We start from the raw sequence: 23,658 nt of genomic DNA on the forward strand, positions 1-23,658 counted from the left end.
CAACAGCACTGGTGCACATGAATCAACAAAAATTACTGACGATCATAAATCCAAGTCAAATGGCACTGCTATTCAAGATTCAACAGAAGCTGCCGATGAGATCAACCCCAAGTCCAATAGTACCAGCGTCCAAGACTCAGCAGAACCTGTTGATAAGGCCAAACACAAGTCTAATAGCACTGGTGCACATGAATCAACAAAACTTACTGACGATCATAAATCCAAGTCAAATGGCACTGCTATTCAAGATTCAACAGAAGCTGTCGATGAGATCAACCCCAAGTCCAATAGTACTAGCGTCCAAGACTCAGCAGAACCTGTTGATAAGGCCAAACACAAGTCTGATAGTACTGGTGCACATGAATCAACAAAACTTACTGACGATCATAAATCCAAGTCAAATGGCACTGCTATTCAAGATTCAACAGAAGCTGCCGACGAGAACAACCCCAAGTCCAATAGTACTAGCGTCCAAGACTCAGCAGAACCTGTTGATAAGGCTAAACACAAGTCCAATAGCACTGGTGCACATGAGTCAACAAAACTTACTGACGATCATAAATCCAAATCCAATGGCACTGATATTCAAGATTCAACAGAACTTGTCGACGAGAACAACCCCAAGTCCAATAGTACTACTGATGACATCCAATCTAAATGGAATAGTACTGATATTCAAAGCTCAACAGAAATAGTAGATCAAAACAATCCTAAATTCAATGGTACTAATGCAGACCTTGCCGATGAAACCAGCCCCAAATCCAATGGTACAAGCGTTCAAGACTCTACTAAAATTACTAATGACATCAAGCCCGGATCGAATAGCACTGGTGTTCAAGACTCAACAGAAGTAGCTGATGACATCAAACCTGGATCGAATAGTACAGATATTGACAATTCCGCAGAACTTTACGATGAGGAGAAGCCTGGATCAAATAGTACCGACACTCTAGACTCGGCAGAGCTTGTCGATGAGGTTTTGCCCGAATTAAATAGCACCGAAGCTCAGGGCGCAGCACAGCTTTTGGATGAAGTAAATGGCAACTTGTTTGAATATCTCAATGATAAAGAGGAGTTGGTTTTGATCAATTCAATCTTACGTTCTCTGTTGGGTGATATTTTGGGCGTTATTTTGGATCTTCCTGGAAAATTGGTTGGTACTGGTAGTCAAGGAAAGAATGGTAGAGGAAAAGGTAAAGGTGGATTGTCCGTTACTATATCTCTTGGAGGAAATGATGATGATGATGAGGATAATAAAAGGCCATCTCCAAGAAGAAGACCACCTCAATAACCATGTAAATAATTTTTCGTCCGGGCTATCATTTATATAATCAATAAAACACTTCATTTAATTTACTTCGACGCTTGATTACAGACATTAAATCCTGTCATAGTAGACACACAGAGACTTTTTCGTATGGTGTGAAAACAAATTTTTACCTATTTTTGATAAAGTTCATTACTTTTCTGTCGAGCTTACTATTTGCATCTCACCGCCACACAATTTGAGTAGCCATTGTGGCTTGGACTTAAAAAAAAAAAAAGGCGGACACGTCATTCTTTTTTTTATGGAAATAAAGGAGGCGTTAAGGAGGCTTATAAAGCGAGTTGATTTGCATGCAACTGCGCCAGGTCTTTTACTTTTACTCCTAAGAAAGTGATGAGGGATAACTGGATAACTATTTATGACAATTCAGCAGACGGAAAAGTCATATATGCTTCTGACAACATAACAGAGGTTACAGGGTTTGAACCAGCTGAGCTTGTCGGAAGGGAAGCGTTCAGTTTATACCACCCAGACGATAACGACAGCATCAGAAAGGTTCATGCATCAAATGTTCACAACGAAAAGATGTCCTCCATGTCCACCTATAGACATAAGTGTAAAAACGGAGATTATGTTCTTGTCGAAACCGTGGTTATTTATTGTTATGACATCCTTACTACTTGTAATTACGTATACAAAAAGGATTCTATTGAACATAAAATGAGAGCGAGTACAGTGGATGAAGTGTATTTTTGCTTGCCTAATGGAACGGTTAAAAAGACTGGTGGATGGAGAAACAACAAAGAAGTCAAAGAAAGTATATTACCTATAGACGTGGTCTGGGAAAATAGGCAAATAAGAAGACCTCAAGAACGAAGATTTTGTTTAATTTTAAATCGCTTCACGGACATGTTGAATATTGTGTATGCCTCAAGCTTAGCGACAGAATTGGTATCAATGGACATCAACGATCTTTATGGCAAACCATTTTATAACTACGTTTCTGACTGTGATTTGGATTCAGTACAATCTCAAATGAATTTAGCTAAAGAACGCGACATGGTAGTCAGACTTAGATTTGATTGGATTATCGACCGTGAAAAGGGTTTAACTGAGCAAGTTGAAGGGGTTACAAGCTGTACTGATGACGGATTAGTCATGGTGCTTCGTCTTTCACCCAAATTCATCATGACCTTATAAACACATTTTGGTCATTTTTCCTTTATCTTAAAAACAAAAGTCGACCGGTAGTTATGGCAGTCGAGTGATAGCTTCCATGATGACAAGAGATACTGTTATGTCTGAAAATATCAACAACTTTACATGTTTCAAAACCAAATAAATTTTTTGGTGTTTGACTTACCAACCATATTGAAGGGGTGTTGATACATTTATAACATATTTTTTCCTTTTCACCCTAAAAGTTATGAATCGTCTGCCGTTTGAACTGACTGATAAGATATTCGATCTATTATCAAGAAATGATATATGTTCGCTATGTCAAGTAAACACTTACTGGCATAATATCGGTTCCATAAAGCTTTATCGTTATCCCATAATACAAACAAGAACACAACTTAATCTATTTATAAACATCAGCAAAAAGTCAAAATCACATATCCGAGTACTGGACTTCGCGTCAGTACATCAGCACACTACAGACTCCATTCTATTGTCACTTCTACAACACATCACAAACTTAAATCATATCAACCTGTCAAAATGTACTGGCTTGTCCCCTACCACTATCCTGATGTCAATACACAATAATTTGGAAAGTTTAAATACTCTCATTCTAGCGGACTGCACATTAACAACAGATATACTGACTTGTATTGGGAAGGCTATCCACTATAATTTGAAGAAACTCAATTTAAGCAACACTATGATAAAACCCTGCGTTTCAATAGACACTTTTAATCAATTGGAAACAATGTTCACTCTACCGTGTTCTTCATCCCAGCTAAGTTACTTAGATATTTCTTACTGTGCATGGGTTAACAACCAGACTTTGGAAAACATAGCACACGGTCTACCCAAGCTAGACCATTTACTTTTGCAATGGTGTAACCAAGTTAAGCCAATATCCATACATTTTCTGGCAGAAAAACTCGAGCATCTTAAATCGATTGATCTACGGCATATTGATTTGATTGGAAGTAAAGAACAGGCACTTGATATTATATATCATACAGCTTCCTTAAAAGAGATATTATTTACTCATAAAAGAACAACTGCACAAATTCTGTTGTAAAAAAAATTAACGATGGCCGTAAATAAACAAATTTATCATCATGACAACATGACTTGAACTTTATTTTCTTGTGGAAGGGTACACAAAAATAATCAAAAACTGGATTATTTATTGAAAATAAACGACAATTTATAACTTGGAGAGGCTTAAATTCAAAAAAGTATACCCTCCAGATATAGAAAAAAAGTAGTCCATTTTTATACTTGTGTTGATAAAGACCGAGAGCGACCTATTAATGACAATAGATGGTACTTTTTGCATCATGTAAATATCTCCATAGATGTCTTACAATCTATTAGGAAGAAAGGCGTTGTGCGAATTGGCTTATATCACTGATATAATATCTTTGATAATGAATTGACGAGGATTTTGGACACCATTAAATCGGTTTGATAGTTATAACTCATAATATAAATGAACTACAGGGATGGTAATAAATAATTAATAATTTTTAATGTAACCTTACACATGTCTATATGCTTCAGCTAACTCTTCATTGTTTTCCGTTCCTGATTCATATGTCATCTGTAGGCTCAAGGGAAATCGTACCTACAATATAGGAAATTAACTCCGGGGCTGTATTTCAAAGTTATAATCTACATCAGTTTGCTGTAAGTCACATAATAAATGTCAATACGTCAACTTGGGTATTATACAATTTTTTTAGTAGTGTGGAACATAAGCAAGACTAGTATGAAGCTTATAACAGTCCAATTGACATTGTAAGTACCTTAGAAGAGGAATGCCAAGAGAGGTTTGAGTTGTTGTACAAATAAAACCCCATTGGCGGGTATTCTTTTAATCCGATGAAATAAAATGTCCATCATTGGAAATATATTCCCAGATTCCGTATCTCTTTTTCTTCCTTTTTTTTTTTTTTTTTTTTTTTTTATCATTAAGATAAATTAATAAGTCATCTTCGATAAATTATGTCCGAACACGAACATAGTTCTGGAATGGGTCACACTCACGACCTGGACCCATCGTTATTTGATAACAGTGCAGCAACAGACGATCCTATTGGATTCATCATGACACTTCATATTGTATTTATGGCGGCAGGTAATATATAACGGGTTATGTCTGCAGTCTCATCAATAACACTATCAATTATACAGCATTCGGGATATTGTATCCATTAGGTATGGTGTTAGGCCTAGCTAGAAATAAGTGGCACGTTCCAGTACAAATACTCGGCACGGCGCTATTTGTAATTGGAATTTTTCTAGCCCACGCACACAATGGTCGAAATTATGTAAATAAGATGTCATGCGTATTTGATGGATATTTGTATTTAACCGATACTTTAGGAGCCACACATTGCCCATAGATGGTTTGCAGATGTTGTGATTTGGACAGTAGCTTCACAAACGGTTTTGGGCGTATACCTTCGATTTCATTTAGAACAAGGTCTTCATGGTAAAATAAGACCATTTTTAGGCAAGTTGCATAAATTTTTTGGTGCATCTATTCCGGTTATTGGTTATGTCCAAATAGTCTTAGGTGTCATTGCATCTTTGGGTTTTTGTTATGGAGGTAATATAATGCTACGGTTATATATCCAATCAGCAGTATTCTAATACTTATCGATATAGAATCATCTGCACAATGTTTGGCACATTTTATTATGGGATCATCCTTTGTGGCATACGGTATTATGATGCTCTTGGCTTTACGTGTAGGTGGACCCTGGTTACTTCGTAAAGGGAAGAGTCAGGAATGGTATGATAGCTGGGTTATCACGGTTTGGGGAATAGTCAACACTTTTACTGAGCACAGGTAACACCAGTGTATTTATTGATAAGTGTTTCGTGTAACTAAACAATCATATAGATGGGGTCGACCTTGGAATCATGGAGATTATCAACATACATCCATGGGTATTATTTGGTGGGCTGCAGGCATTGTTGGCATTATTTTAAGTCGAAAGGGCCAAAGATCTGTAATACCCTCCATTCTTATCATTTTGACAGCAGTCTCATTCCAAGGTCACGCACAACATGTAGCTAATAGTGGGCCTATTCACTCTTACTTTGGATACATGTTAATGGCAGGTGGTTTAAGCAGAATTATTGAAATTTGTTTTATCTGGAAAAAGGGTGAATTTAAGGAAGTTTCCCCATGGCAGTACATCCCCCCTCTTGTAAGTTTTTAAAGAACCATAAAGATATACGTAACAGACCACTAACAACATGTTATGCTTGAAAAGACGCTTGTATTGGCGGGATTACTCTTCATGGGAGCTACTGAACAACAGCTTGAATACCTTACCATTATAGACATTGATGTCGGATCATATAGTAATGTTTTATTATCTTTCGGGTTTGTCGTATTTGGATTCGCCTTTTCATTGATATATCTCTGGGAGTCATTAACGAACTATCCAAATACACCAAAACAGAACAATGGCTATACTGAGGTGGATGACACAGAAGCTGCGCTACTTGCATCATCTGCATTTTTGGATGATGACGATCATGACGAAAATGATGCCGTCGAATTGAAAGATACTTCTAGTAGACATACTACACAAAGAATGTAATAAAATTTTAGCATCTAGCATTTAATAAATATACAAACAAATATTTAGGGTTTTCTTAACATAATAACGTGCATCATGTTAGAACGCACGGACATTTAGTGACACGAATCCTTATATTAGCACCTCATATAGAGCTTGGATTGATTGTAACAGTTTATGATCAGGATAAACATTCATTTGAAATTATTGTTGATTTATTATTTCGTGAGGAATGGGTTTGACGCACCATAAGCTTTGTACATGATATGGCTTATGTCTCCTAAAATGCTAGCGGCTCCTGAGCCAACTGACAGACTTTGTCAGCTTTATAAGCAGCTGCGGCATATCATTTAATCAACATCCAATGAGAATCCTGTTTTCAAAGGAAACGAATGGAATAAATTTTGATGACGTGAATAAGATTCGCTTACTTATTTTCAGATTACGTGTCGTGATAAAAGAACCTCCCACATTTTTGAGAAACTCTTATTCTTTTTGTTAAACAATATGACAAGTGATAACAAAAACAAGCTCATGTAAGCTTTTGTTTTTAAAAGTAGATTTCACACGTTATTTATACCTCCTTCATAAATTAGGGCCAACTCTGGTTCCGTGGATGCCGAAGTCGATCCTAGCCACGACCCTGCCACCGCAATTTTACGTCGTAAGTCTGCACCCAACAAGTTAACAGTCGACGATGCTACAAACGACGACAACTCTGTAATCACCCTTTCCACTGCCACAATGGAGAGACTTCAACTTTTCAGAGGTGATACCGTTATCGTCAAGGGAAAGAAGAGAAGAGACACCGTCCTTATTGTTTTGGCTGACGATGAAATGGATGATAACAAAGCAAAGATTAATAAGGGTAGGCAATCATAGAAGGTTTAAATTTAAGTATGTCATTTGTTAAAAACACAATATAGTTGTTCGTAACAATCTCCGTGTAAGACTCGGTGATGTTCTTACTCTTCATCCTTGTCCTGATATCAAATATGGTCAACGTATCCATGTCTTACCCATCGATGACACTGTCGAAGGTTTAACAGGTAACCTCTTCGAAACATTCTTAAAACCCTATTTCTTGGAAGCATATAGACCCGTTCGTAAGGGAGACACTTTCCTTGTTCGTGGTGGTATGAGAGCTGTTGAATTTAAGGTTGTCGAGACAGATCCTGAGCCATATTGTATTGTAAGTGATTGAAGTTGATTATAGAAATATTGTAATAACATTAATTAAAGGTCGCACAAGATACTGTTATTCATTGCGAAGGTGACCCAATCAAGCGTGAAGATGAGGAACAAAGCTTAAGTGAAGTTGGTTATGATGATATTGGTGGTTGTCGTAAGCAAATGGCACAAATTCGTGAATTAGTCGAATTACCTCTTCGTCATCCTCAATTATTCAAGTCCATTGGTATTAAGCCTCCTCGTGGTATTCTCATGTTCGGTCCTCCTGGTACTGGTAAGACTTTGATTGCCAGAGCTGTTGCCAACGAAACTGGTGCTTTCTTCTTTTTAATCAACGGTCCGGAGATCATGTCAAAAATGGCTGGTGAATCTGAAAGTAACCTCCGTAAAGCATTCGAGGAAGCTGAGAAGAACGCCCCTGCCATTATTTTCATCGACGAAATCGATGCTATTGCACCTAAACGTGAGAAGGTAACTATAAATATACTCGCCTTCTTTTTATAAGGATAAATAGTTAACATATCGATTATATAGACTAATGGCGAAGTCGAACGTCGTGTCGTTTCTCAATTACTTACTTTAATGGATGGTATGAAGGCCCGTGCTAATGTAGTTGTTATTGCTGCTACCAACAGACCCAACTCTATTGATCCTGCCCTTCGTCGTTTCGGTCGTTTCGATCGTGAGGTTGATATCGGTATCCCTGATCCAACTGGTCGTCTTGAAGTTCTTCGTATCCACACAAAGAACATGAAATTAGATGACGACGTTGATTTAGAACAAATCGCTTCTGAAACCCATGGTTATGTCGGTGCTGATGTAGCTTCTCTCTGTTCTGAAGCCGCTATGCAACAAATCCGTGAAAAGATGGATCTTATTGATTTGGAAGAAGATACAATTGATACAGAAGTGTTGGATTCCTTAGCTGTTACCATGGAGAATTTCCGTTATGCTCTTGGCGCTTCAAACCCCTCTGCTCTTCGTGAAACAGTTGTTGAAGTTCCTACTGTCAAGTGGAACGATATTGGTGGTCTCGAAAATGTCAAGCAAGAATTACAAGAGACTGTTCAATATCCTGTTGAACATCCTGAGAAGTTCTTAAAGTTTGGTATGAGTCCCTCCAAGGGTGTCTTGTTCTATGGTCCTCCTGGTACCGGTAAAACATTATTGGCTAAGGCCATTGCTAATGAATGTCAAGCCAATTTCATTTCGATTAAGGGTCCTGAACTTTTGACCATGTGGTTCGGTGAATCTGAGGCTAACGTTCGAGATGTATTTGACAAGGCTAGAGCTGCTGCTCCCTGTGTTATGTTCTTTGATGAGTTAGATTCAATTGCAAAGGCTAGAGGTGGAGGTGGAGGTGGCGACGCTGGTGGAGCTGGCGACCGTGTTCTCAATCAAATTTTGACTGAAATGGATGGTATGAATGCAAAGAAAAACGTATTTGTTATTGGTGCTACCAATAGACCTGATCAAATTGATCCTGCTTTGTTGCGTCCTGGTCGTCTTGATCAACTTATTTATATTCCTCTCCCTGATGAAACTTCACGTTTATCTATTTTGGAGGCACAATTACGTAAATCTCCTATCGCCAGCGATGTTGATTTGAGTCTCCTTGCCAAACACACACAAGGTTTCTCTGGTGCGGATCTCGGTGAAATCTGTCAACGTGCTGCTAAGCTTGCTATTCGTGAGGATATCGAGAAAGATATTGCTAAGGAAAGAGCACGTAAGGTAAAAGAAGAGGCTGGTGAGGATGTTGGTATGGATGAGGATGACGAAAGTGAGCCTTTGGCGGAGATTACTCGTGTTCACTTTGAGGAAGCTATGCGTTTTGCTCGTCGCTCTGTTAGTGATGGTGATATTCGTCGTTATGAAGTCTTTGCTCAAAATCTTCAACAACAACGTGGATTTGGCTCTTTTAAATTCCCTGAAAGCTCAAGTGCTACTAACAGTGCACAAGCCATGGACGGTGTTAGTGGCGAGAGTGGTTTCGGTCAAGAAGGAGGTGATGATGACTTGTATGCATAAAATCTTTCCTACCATTTTCATCTTTATTACGTGCCAAACTCTCAAATCATTTTCCTTAATCGTTCAAATCCGTTGCTTTCTTTCATTGATGGATTGTTAAATATATTAAATAATAATAAACCAATTTAAATACACTAATTTCCGTAAATGGCTGCATTTACACAATTATCCTGTAACAATTTAAGAAGTAACGTTGTTCTGGAGTATAATAATGGCTCGTTACACGATTAAAGGTATCAATTTATCCGTTGTTTTCTTGTTCCTGAAATGAAAAAAAAGTCCAAATGTGAAAACTCAATACACTTCAAAATGTTTAGTGCATAATAGTATTTAGAATATTCTAAAATAACACAGAGCAACATAGACAAAAATGTCTAGAACTCAAACTGATGCAAAAGAAGAGGCTGAACATTTATAAATACATTTCATACTGTGATACGTAATAATCGTATTTTAGACTAATTGTCTGAAACATTCCTTCTTTTCTCTTTTTCTCTTCGATTTATGTCTGCAAAAGAAATACCTACTAAACCAAAAAGTAGGTTTATTGAACACTTTGACATGACAACCCCTAACGAATTACTGAATATAATAATTGCCGAAAAAAAAGATATGGAACAGGATGATAGACGCAGCAGTGGTGATACCAAACAAGCAAAAAGACCAACGCCATTGTATGGTTTATCTCAAGGTAGCTCAAGTTCTGCTACAAAACCAGATTTGTATTCGCCTAAATTACCTACTTCTCCTACACCCAGTCCATTGCTTACAGCTCGCTCCAGTCATGATATGCCCAAGCTTAAAGCCACTGTATCTGCAAATGACCATTATCAAGCAATTAGAAGCAGTAGTCCTTTACCCAAAGTTCCCCGGCATCTAGAACAGCATTATGAAAACCCCACCGTAATATCGACAAAATACAATACCCTAAATAGAGCTGACATTATTATCAAACGATATGAATCTTGGAATAAATTTGTTCTCTTGTTATATTCATGGATTAATGAAATGGCAAAAGTCAGTTCGCAATCAGAAAGATCATACAAGGCAATTTTAGAAAATGATAAATTTTCTAACCTCAAAGGCAATAGCGCAAAAACTGTAAGTGGTATTCACGCCACTATGCATGGTTTCACAGCGGACTTGGCATCACAAGAACATAAATTTGGACGGCAACTACAAGCTGAGCATCTACCCATACTTGAAAATTTTAAAAAGGAATGTCAGACCAATATCAAAGGTTTAAAAAGTAGACAAGACCTGGCAACAGATGAGTTCTTAAAACGCGCGGAAATTACAGCCAGTTTAATTTCACAGCTAAGCAAAACTTGCAAAGAAGCACGTCGCACAATTGAAAAGGGATCTCAGGTGATAAATGATCCTTGGCTAGTCAATTTATGTAAAGTCAGTTTTCTTTGTGATGTGAATTTTATTTTAGTAACTGATGACATATGAAAATAGATTTATTAAGGCAATTGAAGAAGGAAGTAGACGAAGAAAATAGACTTACAAAATTAATGATACCAATACAGCAAGCCATGCAAGACTTTGAAAGTCGCTTACTAAAATCGGTGGAAAGCACTCTGCAGGTCTGCTTTAGTAAACCAGGAGCATTGAATCAAGACCAAATTAATTCCATACAATATTCTTTAAACCAAGTCATAACTAATAATTGGGGGGAGTTTGTTGCAATGAATAAGAAGGATCTTGTCAATGAGCAGCAGCCGCTTAAACATCACCTCCATATAAATTACAAGTGTAAAAATGACCCACTTGTTATGACTGTTTACAAAGGCCAATTGGAACGTAGATCCGGTGTATTGAATAAGTATTCAGCAAAATTTGTGATCCTTACCACATGTACGTATAGCGCACTTTTTTTTGTATGTCATCAATCAAAAATTTACACTTTGTTTATATATTAGCTGGATTCCTCCATCAATTTAAGCTGAACGACAAGGTTTCCCCCGAGCAATCACTATACTTACCTAAAGCCATGGTGTCTCAGCTAAAAGATGATGATAACAACACTTTCGAAATACAACGCTCAGGGTCTGTATTACAACGTGATAAGTCATATGTATTTCGTGCAGTTAATTCTGAAGAAATGGAAATTTGGTGCAAATTAGTATCTGATGTAGCAGCATCAAAGCCTCAATCAATCCAAAAAATATCTACTGTAAATCTTAGTAACGTTTCTCAGAGAATTAGCCATGAATCCACCCCTCCGTCATCGCCAATTAGTATACATGAACATCGTAAAAGCATATCAGTTAATTTAGATGAAGGTTATTCGTCAAAGCCAAAGTTTTATTCGGCCCAACTAAATATTGATTAAAGCTTCATAAAATAAAATAAAAAAGAGACTGTTACGAATTTTAAATGAATGGCCCTAAAATTAGATAAACGATTTACGTAACACTACTGAGATGTAACATGACTTTGGTGACACCTATTTGCGTCTTGTTTATTTGTTTCTTTGATTGGCATTTGGTTCTATCAGTGTCAGAGGGTCTAACCTAAAGAGTGTTTTTTTTACTTACCTCATAACATGTTTATAATTTTTGTACCTCTTTGCGCTATTTAGAGTCAAACCATATAAAAATTTGAAACCAGATATTGTTTCAAAGACCAACCAAGGAGACAAACAAACTAAATTTTGAGAAGTCTCCATGAGCGCCTAAAGACAATGCAATATATTTAGTTTGATCACTACTTGTCAAGTTTAATTTTTATTCACAAAGCATGAGAGTACAGATCAGAAAGTTTTAATAGTTACAGCTTACTACGGCTACTGAAAAGACATAAAAAACATGGTTGCAGATGTACCAACGTGTACCAACACGTATTAAAACGGGTATTTTAGGGACACCCTACTTTCCTGAAGGATACCCAAGGCGCATGTAGTCGCGATATATGATCGAATACTGACATCAAGAGGTCAATATTTCTTAATGTCTTACCTGATATGCCAAATGATATGCAAATTCTCGCGTGAGGTATACATGAAAGACATTTAAAATAAAGTACGCGAATGATTCTATGGAATCTAATAATTTATAATTTTGGTCAAGAGGATGTGTATACTGTAAATGTATATTAAGTGCTAGATTCAAATCGAGAATTGTTCTCAAAAAGGAAAGCAAATATACCAAAAGTATTATGCACAACATACATGGGCTTGACCTTGTTTCGTGTTCAAAAAAATTGGCAGCATTTGTTTCGAATTTGTCAGCATTTTATCCGCTGAGCTTGTGATTCAATTGTGGAAGAGGCTCTCCAAAAATCAATGTAGACAGGCCGGAAACACCAATTGCTAAAGCACTGGGTCGATCTCAGGCCTGCTTCGATCTTGCTTGCAACGAAAAAGGGCAAAAAGGATTTACGCAATAAAACAATCCGTTAGCATTCTTTAAAAACCATGAGCCATCTTTTTTTGTTATTGTTTAACTTGGGTGAAGTAGCTTGTTATAGAAAAACATGCAGGTTTGGGAAGTGTTGCGCTCCTTCGTTACGCATACTGAGCCATACCTACTATGAATTTTGGCTTCCATTTTCCTCCATATTTCAGAAACTCTTGATTCGTGATCCTGTATAAATACCCTCTTCAAGATCTCCAACAAACATCATCATGCAATTTTTCTATCTTGTTACTTTTTGAAGTATCATTTTCGATAGATATTTAAGAAGGTCTGTTTCTCTAAGGTAAACATCAAACAGGAGGTGTGTTTACAGCATCATTCTATTGATTAAATATTGATCCCTGTTGCTTTTTGTAACGCATGAAAGCCATAAAATGGGTGTTAAACAAATAACAAAACAAAATGGAGAAAATACGAATGGCTGCTGTTCTAAAGTTGATCGTAATAACCTCTACGTCATTGGAAATAAAAACAAATTGCACCAAGCTTGACTACAAAATAATTAATATTTCAAGTAAGAAAGGTTGTAATCAATTCAGACATACTTCGTTTCGAGCGCTAAAAATTAAGATACCACAATGGGGGGAAGGGATGCCGTGACTGCGTTTTCGTTTCTAATACTGCACCTCCCAGATTTCAGGTAGTCCTCGTTTCTTTTCTGTAACTGTACAAATGGCTCCCATAAAGACAACCATTAACAAGAATAAAACCGCTTCTAATAAAGCACCTCTCACAAAGACCAGCCGTGTGATCAAGAAAACCGACGTCGGATCAAAAACAAAGAAAAATCAGACCAACAATGAGTTAAGCACAAGAGTTAAAAAAGCTCCAAAGAACACTGAAATTGGTACAAAGATTAAAGTGATGCTCCGTTGTAGGTGAGTATCCTTTTTGAGTTGAACATTGATACACGTCGCCCTGGCTAATGCGATTTATATAGAGCAAGCGATGTTGCACCTTCCTCGAAGTCACAGATCCTTGAATCGGTAGTCAATGACCCCGCGAAAGTTCTTTTAAAAGCAAATAATGCTGTCTATTGCTTTGATCAAATCTTCGATCAACATAGCACACAAGAAGAAGTCTACGATAAGATTGGTAGTCCTGTCTTAAAGGAAGTCTTTAAAGGGTATCTATTAATACTTGAATATGCGTTAATTGAGTCTAACCGAATTATTCCTATAGTTACAGCTGTACTATATTTGCGTATGGCCAAACCGGCACAGGCAAAACGTAAATTTAAGCTTACCTTTATTTTAATGCGGTTTTATTAATCATTTTTTTTTATTGTTGACAGGTTCACTATGGAAGGTACCGAAAAGCAAGAGGGAATTATTCCTCGTGTTATCAAGGAATTATTTTTAGAGCTTAAGAAAAAAGACCCTGCATGCCATGTAACAGTATCCATGCTTGAGCTGTACAACGAAGAGATCAGGGATCTTTTGGCTTTCTCCGATGACCAGAAAGTTTATAATATTTATGAAGATGGCACTGGTGTGAAAGTTCAAAACCTTAGAGAGCATGAAATCACTTCTGTAGAAAGAGGCATTGATATGATGAAACATGGCGTGAAAAAGAGAATGACTGCTGCGACAAATATAAATGATAAATCGAGGTAAGTCAGGATAAATTTTTTTGACACGCATATGTACTGACAAAAGTGTACATACAGCCGATCCCATAGTATTTTTACAATCACAGTGCATATGCGCGAAGTATCAGTTAACGGAGATGTGATTTTTAGAATTGGAAAATTAAATTTGGTGGATTTAGCTGGATCCGAGAATGGAAAAAATTCGGGCTCTGAACATCTTAGAGCAAGAGAAGCTGCAAATATCAATAGAAGTCTATTGACGCTTGGTCGAGTCATCAATTCATTAGTCGAAAACACACCTCATGTACCTTACAGAGAAAGCAAATTAACCAGATTGTTAAAAGAATCTCTCGGTGGTAAACAAAAACATACATTATTGCGACTGTATCGCCAGACCACCAAACATATGATGAAATAAGAAGTACATTGGATTACGCCAGTCATGCGAACGGTATATGTAATTTACCTCAGGCCCATAGTGAAATAAGTCAAGTGACACATGTGGCGACTCTTGTTAATCAATTGGAACAATTGGATCAACAATTACAAATCAACTATGAAAAACAAGGTATATACCTCACCAAAAAGGCCTATGATATATCAAAAGCCGAACTTCAGTCAGTAAAAGAAGCATTAGCCGCCGAAAAGATTGAAAAGGAAAAGCTGAAAGACGTGTTGGAAGAGTCAAAGTTAGACACAAAAAGGTTCAAAGAAGCTGCTAAAAGAACACGAGATGAGAAAGATAGTGCAGAAGCAGAGTTCCAAGAAAAGATAAGCAAAATGGAGATGTCTCACAAGGAAGAGATAGAAGAACGCAAATTAAAAGAGCAAAGTTTAATGCAAGAGAAGGAATCACTACACCAAAAGAATCAAGAATTGATAAATGTATTATTGGCTACAAACGAAACATTTATGTCAACTATTAAGAACAACAAATCATCGCCCTAAAGCAGTAAACACTAAAAAGAGAGTGGACATAAACGCTTTTCTTAATTATACCATGGTGTCGAATCAGTCACCGTTATTTTAATTTTTTTTTTTTTCGTATTTTCCTTTTTTTTTTTTTTTATTTATTTTATTCAAGCGCGTTTGCGAGATTAAATAGTTTATTGCGTGTCTCTGTTTTTTTTTTTTTTTTTTTTTTTTTTTTTTGTAGGAACTGTAAGTTTATTAAATTATGTACAATTATATATTAGCCCAAAGGCGTGACTAAACTAATCTTTGGAACCGTTGTCTTTGCCAAGGTCAAAGCAATCAAAACAGAATGGTCTTGTTGGAACATGTTAATAGCCGCGTGAGAGCTCCACAAGCCATCTTCCATAACGCAATGCCAATGGTATTTCCAAAGTGTACTAAAAGCTGAGCCTAATAGAACCAGAATATCAGGTTTTAAACGTTTGGATTTAACCGAACAAAGAGAGACCTTGCCAGACCAGACGTCGTATTCGTTCTGAAAGTCGTCACCTATTTCAAGAAGTGAAATGACGTTGCACCAAAATTGCCATTTATCAAAACATCCTACCACAAAGTGAAAAAGATCTTCTGAGGAAGAAACCAGGCAGATAGGGCAGGTAGCACTAGTAAACTTCAGGGGTGACCATCTATGAAGCTTGGAGCGATATCCAATACAGTCTTGTAGTAACCGCCACCAAGGTGTGAAAGCCTTACTTGTCATATTAAGAGACCAGAAACAACGCCACAAAATAGGTTTCAGCAAGCATCGTGTTGGTACAATCTCCGGGACCTTAGGAGGTGAGTCAAACTTGGGACGATCTTGATCCCAAAACCACCGAAGCTCACGTGAGAGGGTGCTAGCGACAGTGCTAAAGTTCCAGGGACCATTTGGCACACATCTATTGCGTGTCTTAGAGTATACAATAAAAAAAAAAAAGGATTCTTAAATTTTTTCCGATCCGAAGATTTTTTGAAAAATGATGGTCATCGTAATATTATCAAAATTTGAACATTGCAAGTTTAATATGTGTACTTTAATAAGTAATGTTTTTTTTTTAAAAAAATATATATATATACTTGTGTTGCCACCTTTGGCTTCGATCACAGCCTTAAACAGGGACTTCATACTTCTGACCAATTTCATAAAAAAAAAAGTCTTGGTTATATCATACCACTCATCGCGGAGAGCTGCTTCCAACTGATTGATATTTTTTATCTGATATATACAACCCTCTATGCGTCTCTCCAAGTAAGCCCAGACATGCCCGATTGGCCAAAAATCAAACCAGTCTATACCACATCTTGCCTTGTACCAGCTTACATAGCTGCCAATGTGATAGGAAGCGCCATCTTCTCCGAAAATAAAGTTCCTGAATGTTTCTGCAGTTACATTTTCGAGTCAGAGAAGGAAGTGATTAGACAAACATTCGATATAGGCCTCTTAATTTATGATGTCTTCCATGACAACCAAGAGGTCCTAATCCCCAAGCCTAAATACATCCCCAAATCATCCTCAAACCGTTCCCAAATTTTACAGTTTTCTTAACAAGGTCTGGATGATACCTTTCTCTCTCTTTTCTGATCACTCGGACCCTTCCATCACTGCCTTGGGACGTTAAAATTCGACTCATCCGACCAAATAACGTTTTCCCACTGTTCTGGTGTCCAAATCACTGTGTCTTTTACCCAAGCGAGTCTTCTTTAAATGTGTAGAGACGTCAACTTTGGTACATAGGCTGGGGAGTAAGAACCAAACCCGTTGATAGTGGCATACTTGATCAGCTTGAAATCGTCCAATAATCAAGCCACATGTGTAATCATCGAGTTGTATGCGACGCTTAGGAGTGTTGTTAGTAATGTCTGTCAAGGGCATAGTTGGTTTTATAATAAAAGTGGAAGAAAAACGGTTTTGTTTTTGACGTCTTAAAAAAAAGCATTTTGATAAAAGTCAGAAAAATTGCCTGAACAGATATCCCTGTGAACTGTTACAGTTTGTTTGTGAAGGGAGCCAATGCTCATAGGCAATTGGCTTATTGCTTTTGGAGCATAATTACCAGGATGTCAGTCATTTCTTCGCGAAGACTCTTCGCCTGGGTAAATGCTCAAGTTTAATCTATCCGCCCACTCGCTCCGGGCCACAAAGTTTACGTGTGTAACTGTTCTCGACAAAATGATATAACATAACACCCGTCTTTTTTTTTATGGGCCACAAAATCATCTTTTTAACGCAAACAATGTCATAAATCGTGCAATGATGATCAAATGATCTCACACATAATAGCAACGCTCGAGACATAAAATTCTTCAAATAAATAAAACTGTCTAAAATTTACACAGGCCTAGCCATTTTTTAGGTGCTGAGACGATATCTAGAAAGTTTGAACTTTAAGATCGGGGCTTTTTTAAACGCAAAATATGGGAAATTTTTCAGGTGCTGGCAGTTACTGAAAGTATGGTCCGTGTGAAAAGGTCAGAGGAACCGGACTAAAAATACTTTGAGATTGGATAAGATAACGACCATATTGAAACGTTTCATTGGTATGTGTGGCGCGATAACAAATATGAAGGACGTGGGCTGGATTTGGATAAAACATAGATAACATGGTAAAACATGGGAATAAAAGCGCAATTTAACTTTTCCAGATCAGCCAATATGGATGATGTGTCCCGAATACGCACTTGAACTATAACAAACTTATTTGAACGTGCCGATGAGGGGTTGTCAGAGAAAAAGAGATCACCCCAATTTAACTCCCCACCAGCCAAGATATTTTCGCGGCACACCAAATCTAAAGTAAATATCCCTTTTTAGTCAATTTCAACCTAAATGGCGTAGCGCACTTTATTTATGAATATGACGCAATGATTTTACTGATATGATATTGATAAAAATTAAAACTAATAGCATTAGTTAAAGCTAATGGTCATACTAAACGAGCCGTCATTGTTTTTCATCGAAGAAACGGAGTTGGTAAAAGAAAGTATTACGTACCTTGTTCTTGGACGTACCTTTACACAAACAAATCCGATGAGAGTACCTGTCACAAACCCGTAACATTATCAATTCAATATAAAAGACCTCAACTTCCCAGCTTCTACCGTTTCCTTTCAATATTTTTTTTCAACTTTTTAAAAAACATAATTAAACAAAATGGTCTTCCTTTCCAGCGCTATCTCAGACGGTATATATACAGTTTATGTATATTATTTAACTACTTGACTAAAACATTTGACAATAGATCGTTTAAGCAAAGCTAATGAAAACGGCGAATTACATCATGATTCAGTAGGAACCACAGTTTATGGTACTCGCTGGGCTTCTGAAGACATCCCAAGGTAAGCCTTTTCTTTCGTGACGTTATTATCCATTTTACTCAACAACAGTTTCTTTTATATAAAAGATTTGAAATGCCACAGGTAAAGTTTATAACAGAATCCATCAGTGCATAAATCATTAAACTTTTTCCCTTTTGTGCTACATAGGAGGAGATGCCTTCCAGTAAAGCTTAACAAAAAAGACTCATCAGCTGATATTTTACTGACCTTATTTCCTATTGTAGATGTCGCTTATAGACTTATTAAGGATGATTTGGCCGTAAGTAGATAAGAGAAAACAGTGTCGAAGGATACCTAATGTATTTTATTACTAGCTTGACGGAAACCCAGCTCTTAATCTTGCTACTTTTGTTACCACTTATATGGAAGATGAGGCTGAAAAGTTAATGGCTGAAAATCTTTCAAAGAATTTCATCGATTATGAAGAATATCCTCAAAGTGTCGAACTTTGTGTAAGTAGCTAATTTCCCGCGTTGCAGCTTTTCCGCTAACCATATGTTATTAGAATCGTTGTATCAATATGATTGCTCGTCTCTACAATGCACCTATGGATAGTGCTGAACAGGAGTCTTTAGGTTGCTCTACCGTTGGTTCATCTGAAGCCATTATTCTTGCCACTTTGGCCATGAAACGCCGTTGGCAAAACGCCAGAAGAGAGAAGGGCTTGTCTACCGATAATCCCAACTTGGTTATGGGCGCTAACTGTCAAGTTGCTTGGCATAAGGCTGTTCGCTACCTCGAACTTGAAGGTCGTGAAGTTGAATGTACTGAAGAAATGCTTTACATGGACCCTCACAAAGCTGTTGATCTTGTCGATGAGAACACTATTGGTGTCTGTGCTATTTTAGGTTCAACTGTAAGGATTAACTATTAGTCTTCATGTGATTAAATAGCATATTTACCATGCTTGTTTATTAGTATACAGGTCATTATGAGGATTGTAAAACTTTGAACACACTTTTGGAAGAGAAGAACGAAGCTAATGGTTGGGATGTCGGTATTCACGTCGATGCTGCAAGGTAAAATTATCTTATTTGAGTACGAGCCAAACTTAACATCTTTTTTTTTGTAATTAGTGGTGGTTTTGTGGCTCCATTTGTTGTCCCCGACTTAGAATGGGATTTCCGTCTTAGCCGTGTTGTTTCCATTAACGTTTCTGGCCACAAATATGGCTTAACTTATGCGGGTATTGGCTGGGCTATTTGGAGAAGTGCCGAATATTTACCCAAGTCCTTGATTTTCAACATTAATTATCTTGGAAGTGATCAAGCTTCCTTTACACTCAACTTCAGTAAAGGTGCGGCTCACGTCATTGCTCAATATTACGTCTTGATTCGTTTGGGTCAAACTGGTTTCCGTAAAATCATGACAAATTTGACTGCAACTGCTGATCATTTAGCCGAACGATTAACAGCTACTGGACGTTTTGTTATTATGAGTGAAAGCGGTGGTCGTGGTTTACCTTTGGTTGCTTTCAGATTGAAGGACGAGCATCATTACAATGAGGTAAGTTGGTCTATTCTTTGCTTGATACTTTTTGTATTCTTACAAAGATATTTTAGTTTGATATTTCTTCCAAGTTGCGTGAACGTGGATGGATTGTACCTGCTTATACCATGGCACCTAACGTCGAACATATCAAAATGTTACGTGTGGTTGTCCGTGAAGATTTCTCTAGATCACGTTGTGAAATTTTGGTGAGAGATATTATCTCCGCTCTTCACGCATTAGACGCCATTGACGAATTAGCAGTAGCAAAGAAACGGTAAGAGAACGATAGCCTCAGGTGATATGATCAAAAATACTCATCATTATATTTAAACAGTGAGTTCCGCGCAGCTCATCGTCATAGTGCTATTCATGACAACCCAAGCAAGTTTATGTTCAAGGATGATGACGAAGAAGAAATTAATAGCGAAAACACTCAAAAGGCTGGCCAAGGAATCTGTTAAAAAGTAGAATTTTATTATGTAATAAAACCATTTTTTTTTGTCTATTAAAAACAATGTTGAAATGAAAGGAAAAATATTAGTCCTTCTTTTTTACAGAGATTGGCATTTCTGAGGCAAAAGTAGGTTGAGGAAGCACGGTTGCTCTAAAACCGTCATTGACAGATACCGAAGCTGGATTTGTATGATTATGATGATATATGTTATTGTTGATGGCTGGCGAATAGTAGCCCATAGGTTGTACATGTTGATGTTTATGAAGACGCGCGGAACTGATAGATTCAACTTGCACACAAATTTCTTTTAATCCGTCGATATGGCTCATGAAAATTTCTGTGACGGCTCTACGGATTTCTTGAGCTTTGACGCCGTCCTGAACAAGCACGTGTAGGGAACCAACAACAGTTTCAGCTTCATTGGGCCAAAATCTGTAGTTACTAACATCTGTGACACCATCGAGTCTTCTAACTTCTTCGATAGTTCCTTCCACTTGATTTACAATATTATCGTCTAATTCAAGCATAAGAACAGAGGCAGATTGGCGAATCAAGGGGATGACAGATAAGACGATAAGAACAGCAATGAAAAGAGAGGCGATCGGGTCGAATCCAGTCCAACCAAACCATTGAATCAGCAATGTTGATACAATTACACCAGCTGAGCCCAAAGTGTCGGCCATAATATGTAAAAATACACCTTGCATATTAGCACTGTGTCCATGACCATGATCGTGTCCGTGGCTATGTCCATGGCTATGTCCATGGTCGTGTCCATGACCTCCGTGTGCATGCCCATGATTGAAGGCAAAAATACCTACAAGGTTGACCACAAGACCAACGAAACTGACAAGTAAAAGACGGTCGGTGCTCATTTCAGGTGGATGAACTAAGCGTTGAAGAGCCTCAATAACAATTGAGCAAGATATTAAAACAAGAAATACACTATTAAAAAAAGCAGCTACAGTTTCAATGCGATTATAACTACATATGAAATAAAAATTAGTATGTCAGTTTAACATTAATTTCGTTGTATCTACCCGTAAGAATATTTTTGATTGGAAGGCCATTTACTCATAACGGAAGCAAACAAACCGATGCCAAGTGCAAGACAGTCGAAGAACATGTGAATGGCTATTTTATGTTAGTACTTTTTTCTAGAAATAGGCATTAATTTCAATTACCATCTGAGATAAGGCCTAAAGAATTAGTCCACACACCATAAGCAAGTTGAACAAACATATAAGATAAATTAAGCAATAAAAAGTAAAAGATTTGCTTTGAATCGTTGTTTCCAAGGATGATGCTTAATGAATGCTTTGCGAAACCAAGAGCGGATGTTGCTGCTGCATCAAAAACCAAAGTCTTTCCATACCCTAACTCTGCAGACTCTGCATGAGTTGGTAAATCTAACATGGATGTTGAAAACATGTATTAGATTAGGTGTAAAAAGAGTGGGCGGCGTATGATAAAAAAAGGGGTGAAAATTTAAAGATAAATTTTTGGTTGGAGCACCGCCTTTTTCTATTTTTGTCTACGTTCTGTGCTTTGATTTAAAACGGCCATAAAACCTACTCAATAGCACCTACTACTTCGTATCATTTTCGGCAGTGTTTTTGAGGACTGACTATCAAATATTAGGTCTCATCAACGCCTGTGTATCATTCATTTGTATGAGATTGAATCTGTAAAAATTGTTCAGTGCCTGGGCATAACAATACGTTTTCTATGTGCTTAAAGCATATACATGACATATTAAACTGTGCCCAAGTAAAATAACCAGAATAGAGCATTATTACACACACACACACACACACACACGGTTTTTGCGTGATTTTCCAGAGCCATTAAAATTGGCGAATAACTAATCCAACCGCTTGATTTCAGAAAAATTAATGTTTAAAAGTATTTTTGATTAAAACTGTTCAACAGTGATAACCAAGCAAAGATTTATTTTCGACAGTTTCAATCATTACTTCTTAGCAGCCTCCTTGGCTTCCTTAATACGTCTACGTTTGATCATTGTGTTCATGTAAGTACCGAAAACTAAAGAAATTTGATGGATATGCATTAATAAATATCAACTGTAGCCGGCCCTTAAAAAAATACTTTACCGAAAGCAAGCAAGTTGAAAAATGGAACCCAGGTGGTAGGAGCCAAGAATTTTTGAGCAAAGGTCATACTTAAAGGAGAAATAATCCAAGAAACCTTTTGCATAGGTAAAAGACCCTTCTTGATGTTAGCTTTTAACTGTGCAGGCGAGCGTACGCCAGCCATAATAGCCATAGCAGTCAAATAGACTAATATATATATAACCAGGTAACAATTAAATTTTCTATGCCATATATGCATTTTTTTTTTTTTTTTTTTTTTTTTTTTTTTGCAATTTAAACACATACCAGAGTTCATGATGGGTGAAATAATTAAATTTGAAAAGAGTAATTGACCAATCTTCACACTTGAACCTGTTTTACCCGCAAACACCTTGTTCATTATTTCATACAAAAAGTGATTAAGAGGTCCAGATACGAATAAACCTATTTTTTTTTTGAGTAAGTAATTGTTACAAAGCATAATCATATAATAAGAAGTATACCATAGGCAGCCATTTGGATAATTCGTTTATCAAAATTTTTCGCACCAGATAATTTTTGTGCTGTCAATTCTTGGAGACCAGACAAAATACCAGAAGTGCATGCTTTTGTGCGAAGGGGGGAAACGGCGAGATTAGAAAGATACCACGCAAGAAAAGATTTAGAGTTATTTGAAACAGAAGACATTTATGAACAGAAAAAAAAAAGTTTAAGGAAAAGAACACGGTATCTAAGCAGATATCTAAAAATTAAAAATATACCCTGTCGGAGCTTAGAACGGTATTCACCTTCCCCATTTATTTTTTCTCAATGGCCATAAAATAAAAAATGCAATTCAATCATGTAAGTGCGACAATAAAAGCGCCACACGTTAATATTTCAATATCTTTATTTTTGAAAAAATAACCAGAAAATTTGATATAATCGCCCTGGGCAAGATGCGAGTTTATTGCGCCAGGACAGCTTTAGGCGTGTGAAAAAGTTATTCTTACTCAAATGATTAGAGGCATTCCAAATGTTACCCCAAGTGCACGATACTATTGGCTGAATCAC

The 23,658-nt window shown here is 37.1% G+C and overlaps 9 protein-coding genes across 9 annotated transcripts; 7 read left to right on the plus strand and 2 right to left on the minus strand.

Annotated features, from left to right (window-relative positions):
- The first annotated feature begins 1,584 nt into the window (after window positions 1-1,584).
- On the plus strand, window positions 1,585-2,580 carry EV154DRAFT_246515 (uncharacterized protein). The gene has a single exon (XM_051594583.1). The coding sequence runs from the start codon at window positions 1,661-1,663 to the stop codon at window positions 2,465-2,467; it is 807 nt and encodes a 268-aa protein (XP_051456995.1). The 5' UTR covers window positions 1,585-1,660; the 3' UTR covers window positions 2,468-2,580.
- Window positions 2,581-3,886, plus strand: EV154DRAFT_246512 (uncharacterized protein). The gene has a single exon (XM_051594582.1). It carries the CDS (start codon window positions 2,694-2,696, stop codon window positions 3,519-3,521), a length of 828 nt encoding a protein of 275 aa, XP_051456996.1. The 5' UTR covers window positions 2,581-2,693; the 3' UTR covers window positions 3,522-3,886.
- A 591-nt stretch (window positions 3,887-4,477) lies between these two features.
- EV154DRAFT_421761 (uncharacterized protein) lies at window positions 4,478-6,063 on the plus strand (the record flags this gene model as incomplete). The annotated part of the gene is made up of 6 exons (XM_051596050.1): window positions 4,478-4,583; window positions 4,640-4,776; window positions 4,832-5,057; window positions 5,117-5,300; window positions 5,355-5,664; window positions 5,731-6,063. The coding sequence occupies 6 exons, from the start codon at window positions 4,478-4,480 to the stop codon at window positions 6,061-6,063; spliced, it is 1,296 nt and encodes a 431-aa protein (XP_051456997.1).
- A 425-nt stretch (window positions 6,064-6,488) lies between these two features.
- Window positions 6,489-9,429, plus strand: EV154DRAFT_246546 (transitional endoplasmic reticulum ATPase). Its single transcript, XM_051594584.1, has 5 exons — window positions 6,489-6,578; window positions 6,639-6,910; window positions 6,969-7,234; window positions 7,285-7,704; window positions 7,768-9,429. Exons 1-5 carry the CDS (start codon window positions 6,550-6,552, stop codon window positions 9,262-9,264), a joined length of 2,484 nt encoding a protein of 827 aa, XP_051456998.1. The 5' UTR covers window positions 6,489-6,549; the 3' UTR covers window positions 9,265-9,429.
- Window positions 9,430-9,636: 207 nt separating this feature from the next.
- EV154DRAFT_510887 (uncharacterized protein) lies at window positions 9,637-11,715 on the plus strand. Its single transcript, XM_051601751.1, has 3 exons — window positions 9,637-10,663; window positions 10,726-11,124; window positions 11,190-11,715. The coding sequence occupies exons 1-3, from the start codon at window positions 9,769-9,771 to the stop codon at window positions 11,600-11,602; spliced, it is 1,707 nt and encodes a 568-aa protein (XP_051456999.1). The 5' UTR covers window positions 9,637-9,768; the 3' UTR covers window positions 11,603-11,715.
- Window positions 11,716-13,358: 1,643 nt separating this feature from the next.
- On the plus strand, window positions 13,359-15,225 carry EV154DRAFT_564178 (P-loop containing nucleoside triphosphate hydrolase protein; the record flags this gene model as incomplete). Its single annotated transcript, XM_051605827.1, has 6 exons — window positions 13,359-13,564; window positions 13,627-13,812; window positions 13,869-13,916; window positions 13,981-14,298; window positions 14,356-14,633; window positions 14,672-15,225. The coding sequence occupies 6 exons, from the start codon at window positions 13,359-13,361 to the stop codon at window positions 15,223-15,225; spliced, it is 1,590 nt and encodes a 529-aa protein (XP_051457000.1).
- Window positions 15,226-18,355: 3,130 nt separating this feature from the next.
- EV154DRAFT_510896 (glutamate decarboxylase) lies at window positions 18,356-20,549 on the plus strand. Its single transcript, XM_051601752.1, has 11 exons — window positions 18,356-18,413; window positions 18,471-18,567; window positions 18,633-18,648; window positions 18,715-18,730; window positions 18,792-18,826; window positions 18,882-19,019; window positions 19,073-19,423; window positions 19,486-19,586; window positions 19,644-20,073; window positions 20,130-20,332; window positions 20,393-20,549. Exons 1-11 carry the CDS (start codon window positions 18,383-18,385, stop codon window positions 20,517-20,519), a joined length of 1,545 nt encoding a protein of 514 aa, XP_051457001.1. The 5' UTR covers window positions 18,356-18,382; the 3' UTR covers window positions 20,520-20,549.
- Window positions 20,550-20,553: 4 nt separating this feature from the next.
- EV154DRAFT_444274 (cation efflux family-domain-containing protein) lies at window positions 20,554-21,988 on the minus strand. Its single transcript, XM_051597054.1, has 3 exons — window positions 21,697-21,988; window positions 21,553-21,646; window positions 20,554-21,496 (listed from the first exon to the last, which is right to left on the minus strand). The coding sequence occupies exons 1-3, from the start codon at window positions 21,941-21,943 to the stop codon at window positions 20,596-20,598; spliced, it is 1,242 nt and encodes a 413-aa protein (XP_051457002.1). The 5' UTR covers window positions 21,944-21,988; the 3' UTR covers window positions 20,554-20,595.
- A 417-nt stretch (window positions 21,989-22,405) lies between these two features.
- On the minus strand, window positions 22,406-23,312 carry EV154DRAFT_510899 (uncharacterized protein). The gene is made up of 4 exons (XM_051601753.1): window positions 23,109-23,312; window positions 22,912-23,049; window positions 22,627-22,812; window positions 22,406-22,558 (listed from the first exon to the last, which is right to left on the minus strand). Exons 1-4 carry the CDS (start codon window positions 23,290-23,292, stop codon window positions 22,485-22,487), a joined length of 582 nt encoding a protein of 193 aa, XP_051457003.1. The 5' UTR covers window positions 23,293-23,312; the 3' UTR covers window positions 22,406-22,484.
- Window positions 23,313-23,658: the final 346 nt, after the last annotated feature.

Source organism: Mucor mucedo (genome assembly GCF_025094135.1).
Source record: "Mucor mucedo strain NRRL 3635 chromosome Unknown EV154scaffold_53, whole genome shotgun sequence".
Lineage (NCBI taxonomy): Eukaryota > Fungi > Mucoromycota > Mucoromycetes > Mucorales > Mucoraceae > Mucor > Mucor mucedo.

Bases quoted from the DNA above. Each gene is read 5' to 3' on its own strand.
- EV154DRAFT_246515 (XM_051594583.1), top strand. From the start codon at position 1,661: ATGAGGGATAACTGGATAACTATTTATGACAATTCAGCAGACGGAAAA.
- EV154DRAFT_246512 (XM_051594582.1), top strand. From the start codon at position 2,694: ATGAATCGTCTGCCGTTTGAACTGACTGATAAGATATTCGATCTATTA.
- EV154DRAFT_246546 (XM_051594584.1), top strand. From the start codon at position 6,550: ATGACAAGTGATAACAAAAACAAGCTCAT. The intron at 6,911-6,968 runs GTAGGCAATCAT...AACACAATATAG, and splicing joins CAAAGCAAAGATTAATAAGG to TTGTTCGTAACAATCTCCGT. The intron at 7,705-7,767 runs GTAACTATAAAT...TCGATTATATAG, and splicing joins TTGCACCTAAACGTGAGAAG to ACTAATGGCGAAGTCGAACG.
- EV154DRAFT_510887 (XM_051601751.1), top strand. From the start codon at position 9,769: ATGTCTGCAAAAGAAATACCTACTAAACCAAAAAGTAGGTTTATTGAA. The intron at 10,664-10,725 runs GTAAAGTCAGTT...ATATGAAAATAG, and splicing joins TCCTTGGCTAGTCAATTTAT to ATTTATTAAGGCAATTGAAG. The intron at 11,125-11,189 runs GTACGTATAGCG...TTTATATATTAG, and splicing joins ATTTGTGATCCTTACCACAT to CTGGATTCCTCCATCAATTT.
- EV154DRAFT_510896 (XM_051601752.1), top strand. From the start codon at position 18,383: ATGGTCTTCCTTTCCAGCGCTATCTCAGACG. The intron at 18,414-18,470 runs GTATATATACAG...ATTTGACAATAG, and splicing joins TTCCAGCGCTATCTCAGACG to ATCGTTTAAGCAAAGCTAAT. The intron at 19,587-19,643 runs GTAAAATTATCT...TTTTGTAATTAG, and splicing joins ATTCACGTCGATGCTGCAAG to TGGTGGTTTTGTGGCTCCAT.
- EV154DRAFT_444274 (XM_051597054.1), bottom strand. From the start codon at position 21,943: ATGTTTTCAACATCCATGTTAGATTTACCAACTCATGCAGAGTCTGCA. The intron at 21,647-21,696 runs GTAATTGAAATT...AACATAAAATAG, and splicing joins TTTAGGCCTTATCTCAGATG to CCATTCACATGTTCTTCGAC. The intron at 21,497-21,552 runs GTAGATACAACG...TTTCATATGTAG, and splicing joins AATCAAAAATATTCTTACGG to TTATAATCGCATTGAAACTG.
- EV154DRAFT_510899 (XM_051601753.1), bottom strand. From the start codon at position 23,292: ATGTCTTCTGTTTCAAATAACTCTAAATCTTTTCTTGCGTGGTATCTT. The intron at 23,050-23,108 runs GTATACTTCTTA...AAAAAAAAATAG, and splicing joins TATCCAAATGGCTGCCTATG to GTTTATTCGTATCTGGACCT. The intron at 22,813-22,911 runs GTATGTGTTTAA...TATATATATTAG, and splicing joins TTCACCCATCATGAACTCTG to TCTATTTGACTGCTATGGCT.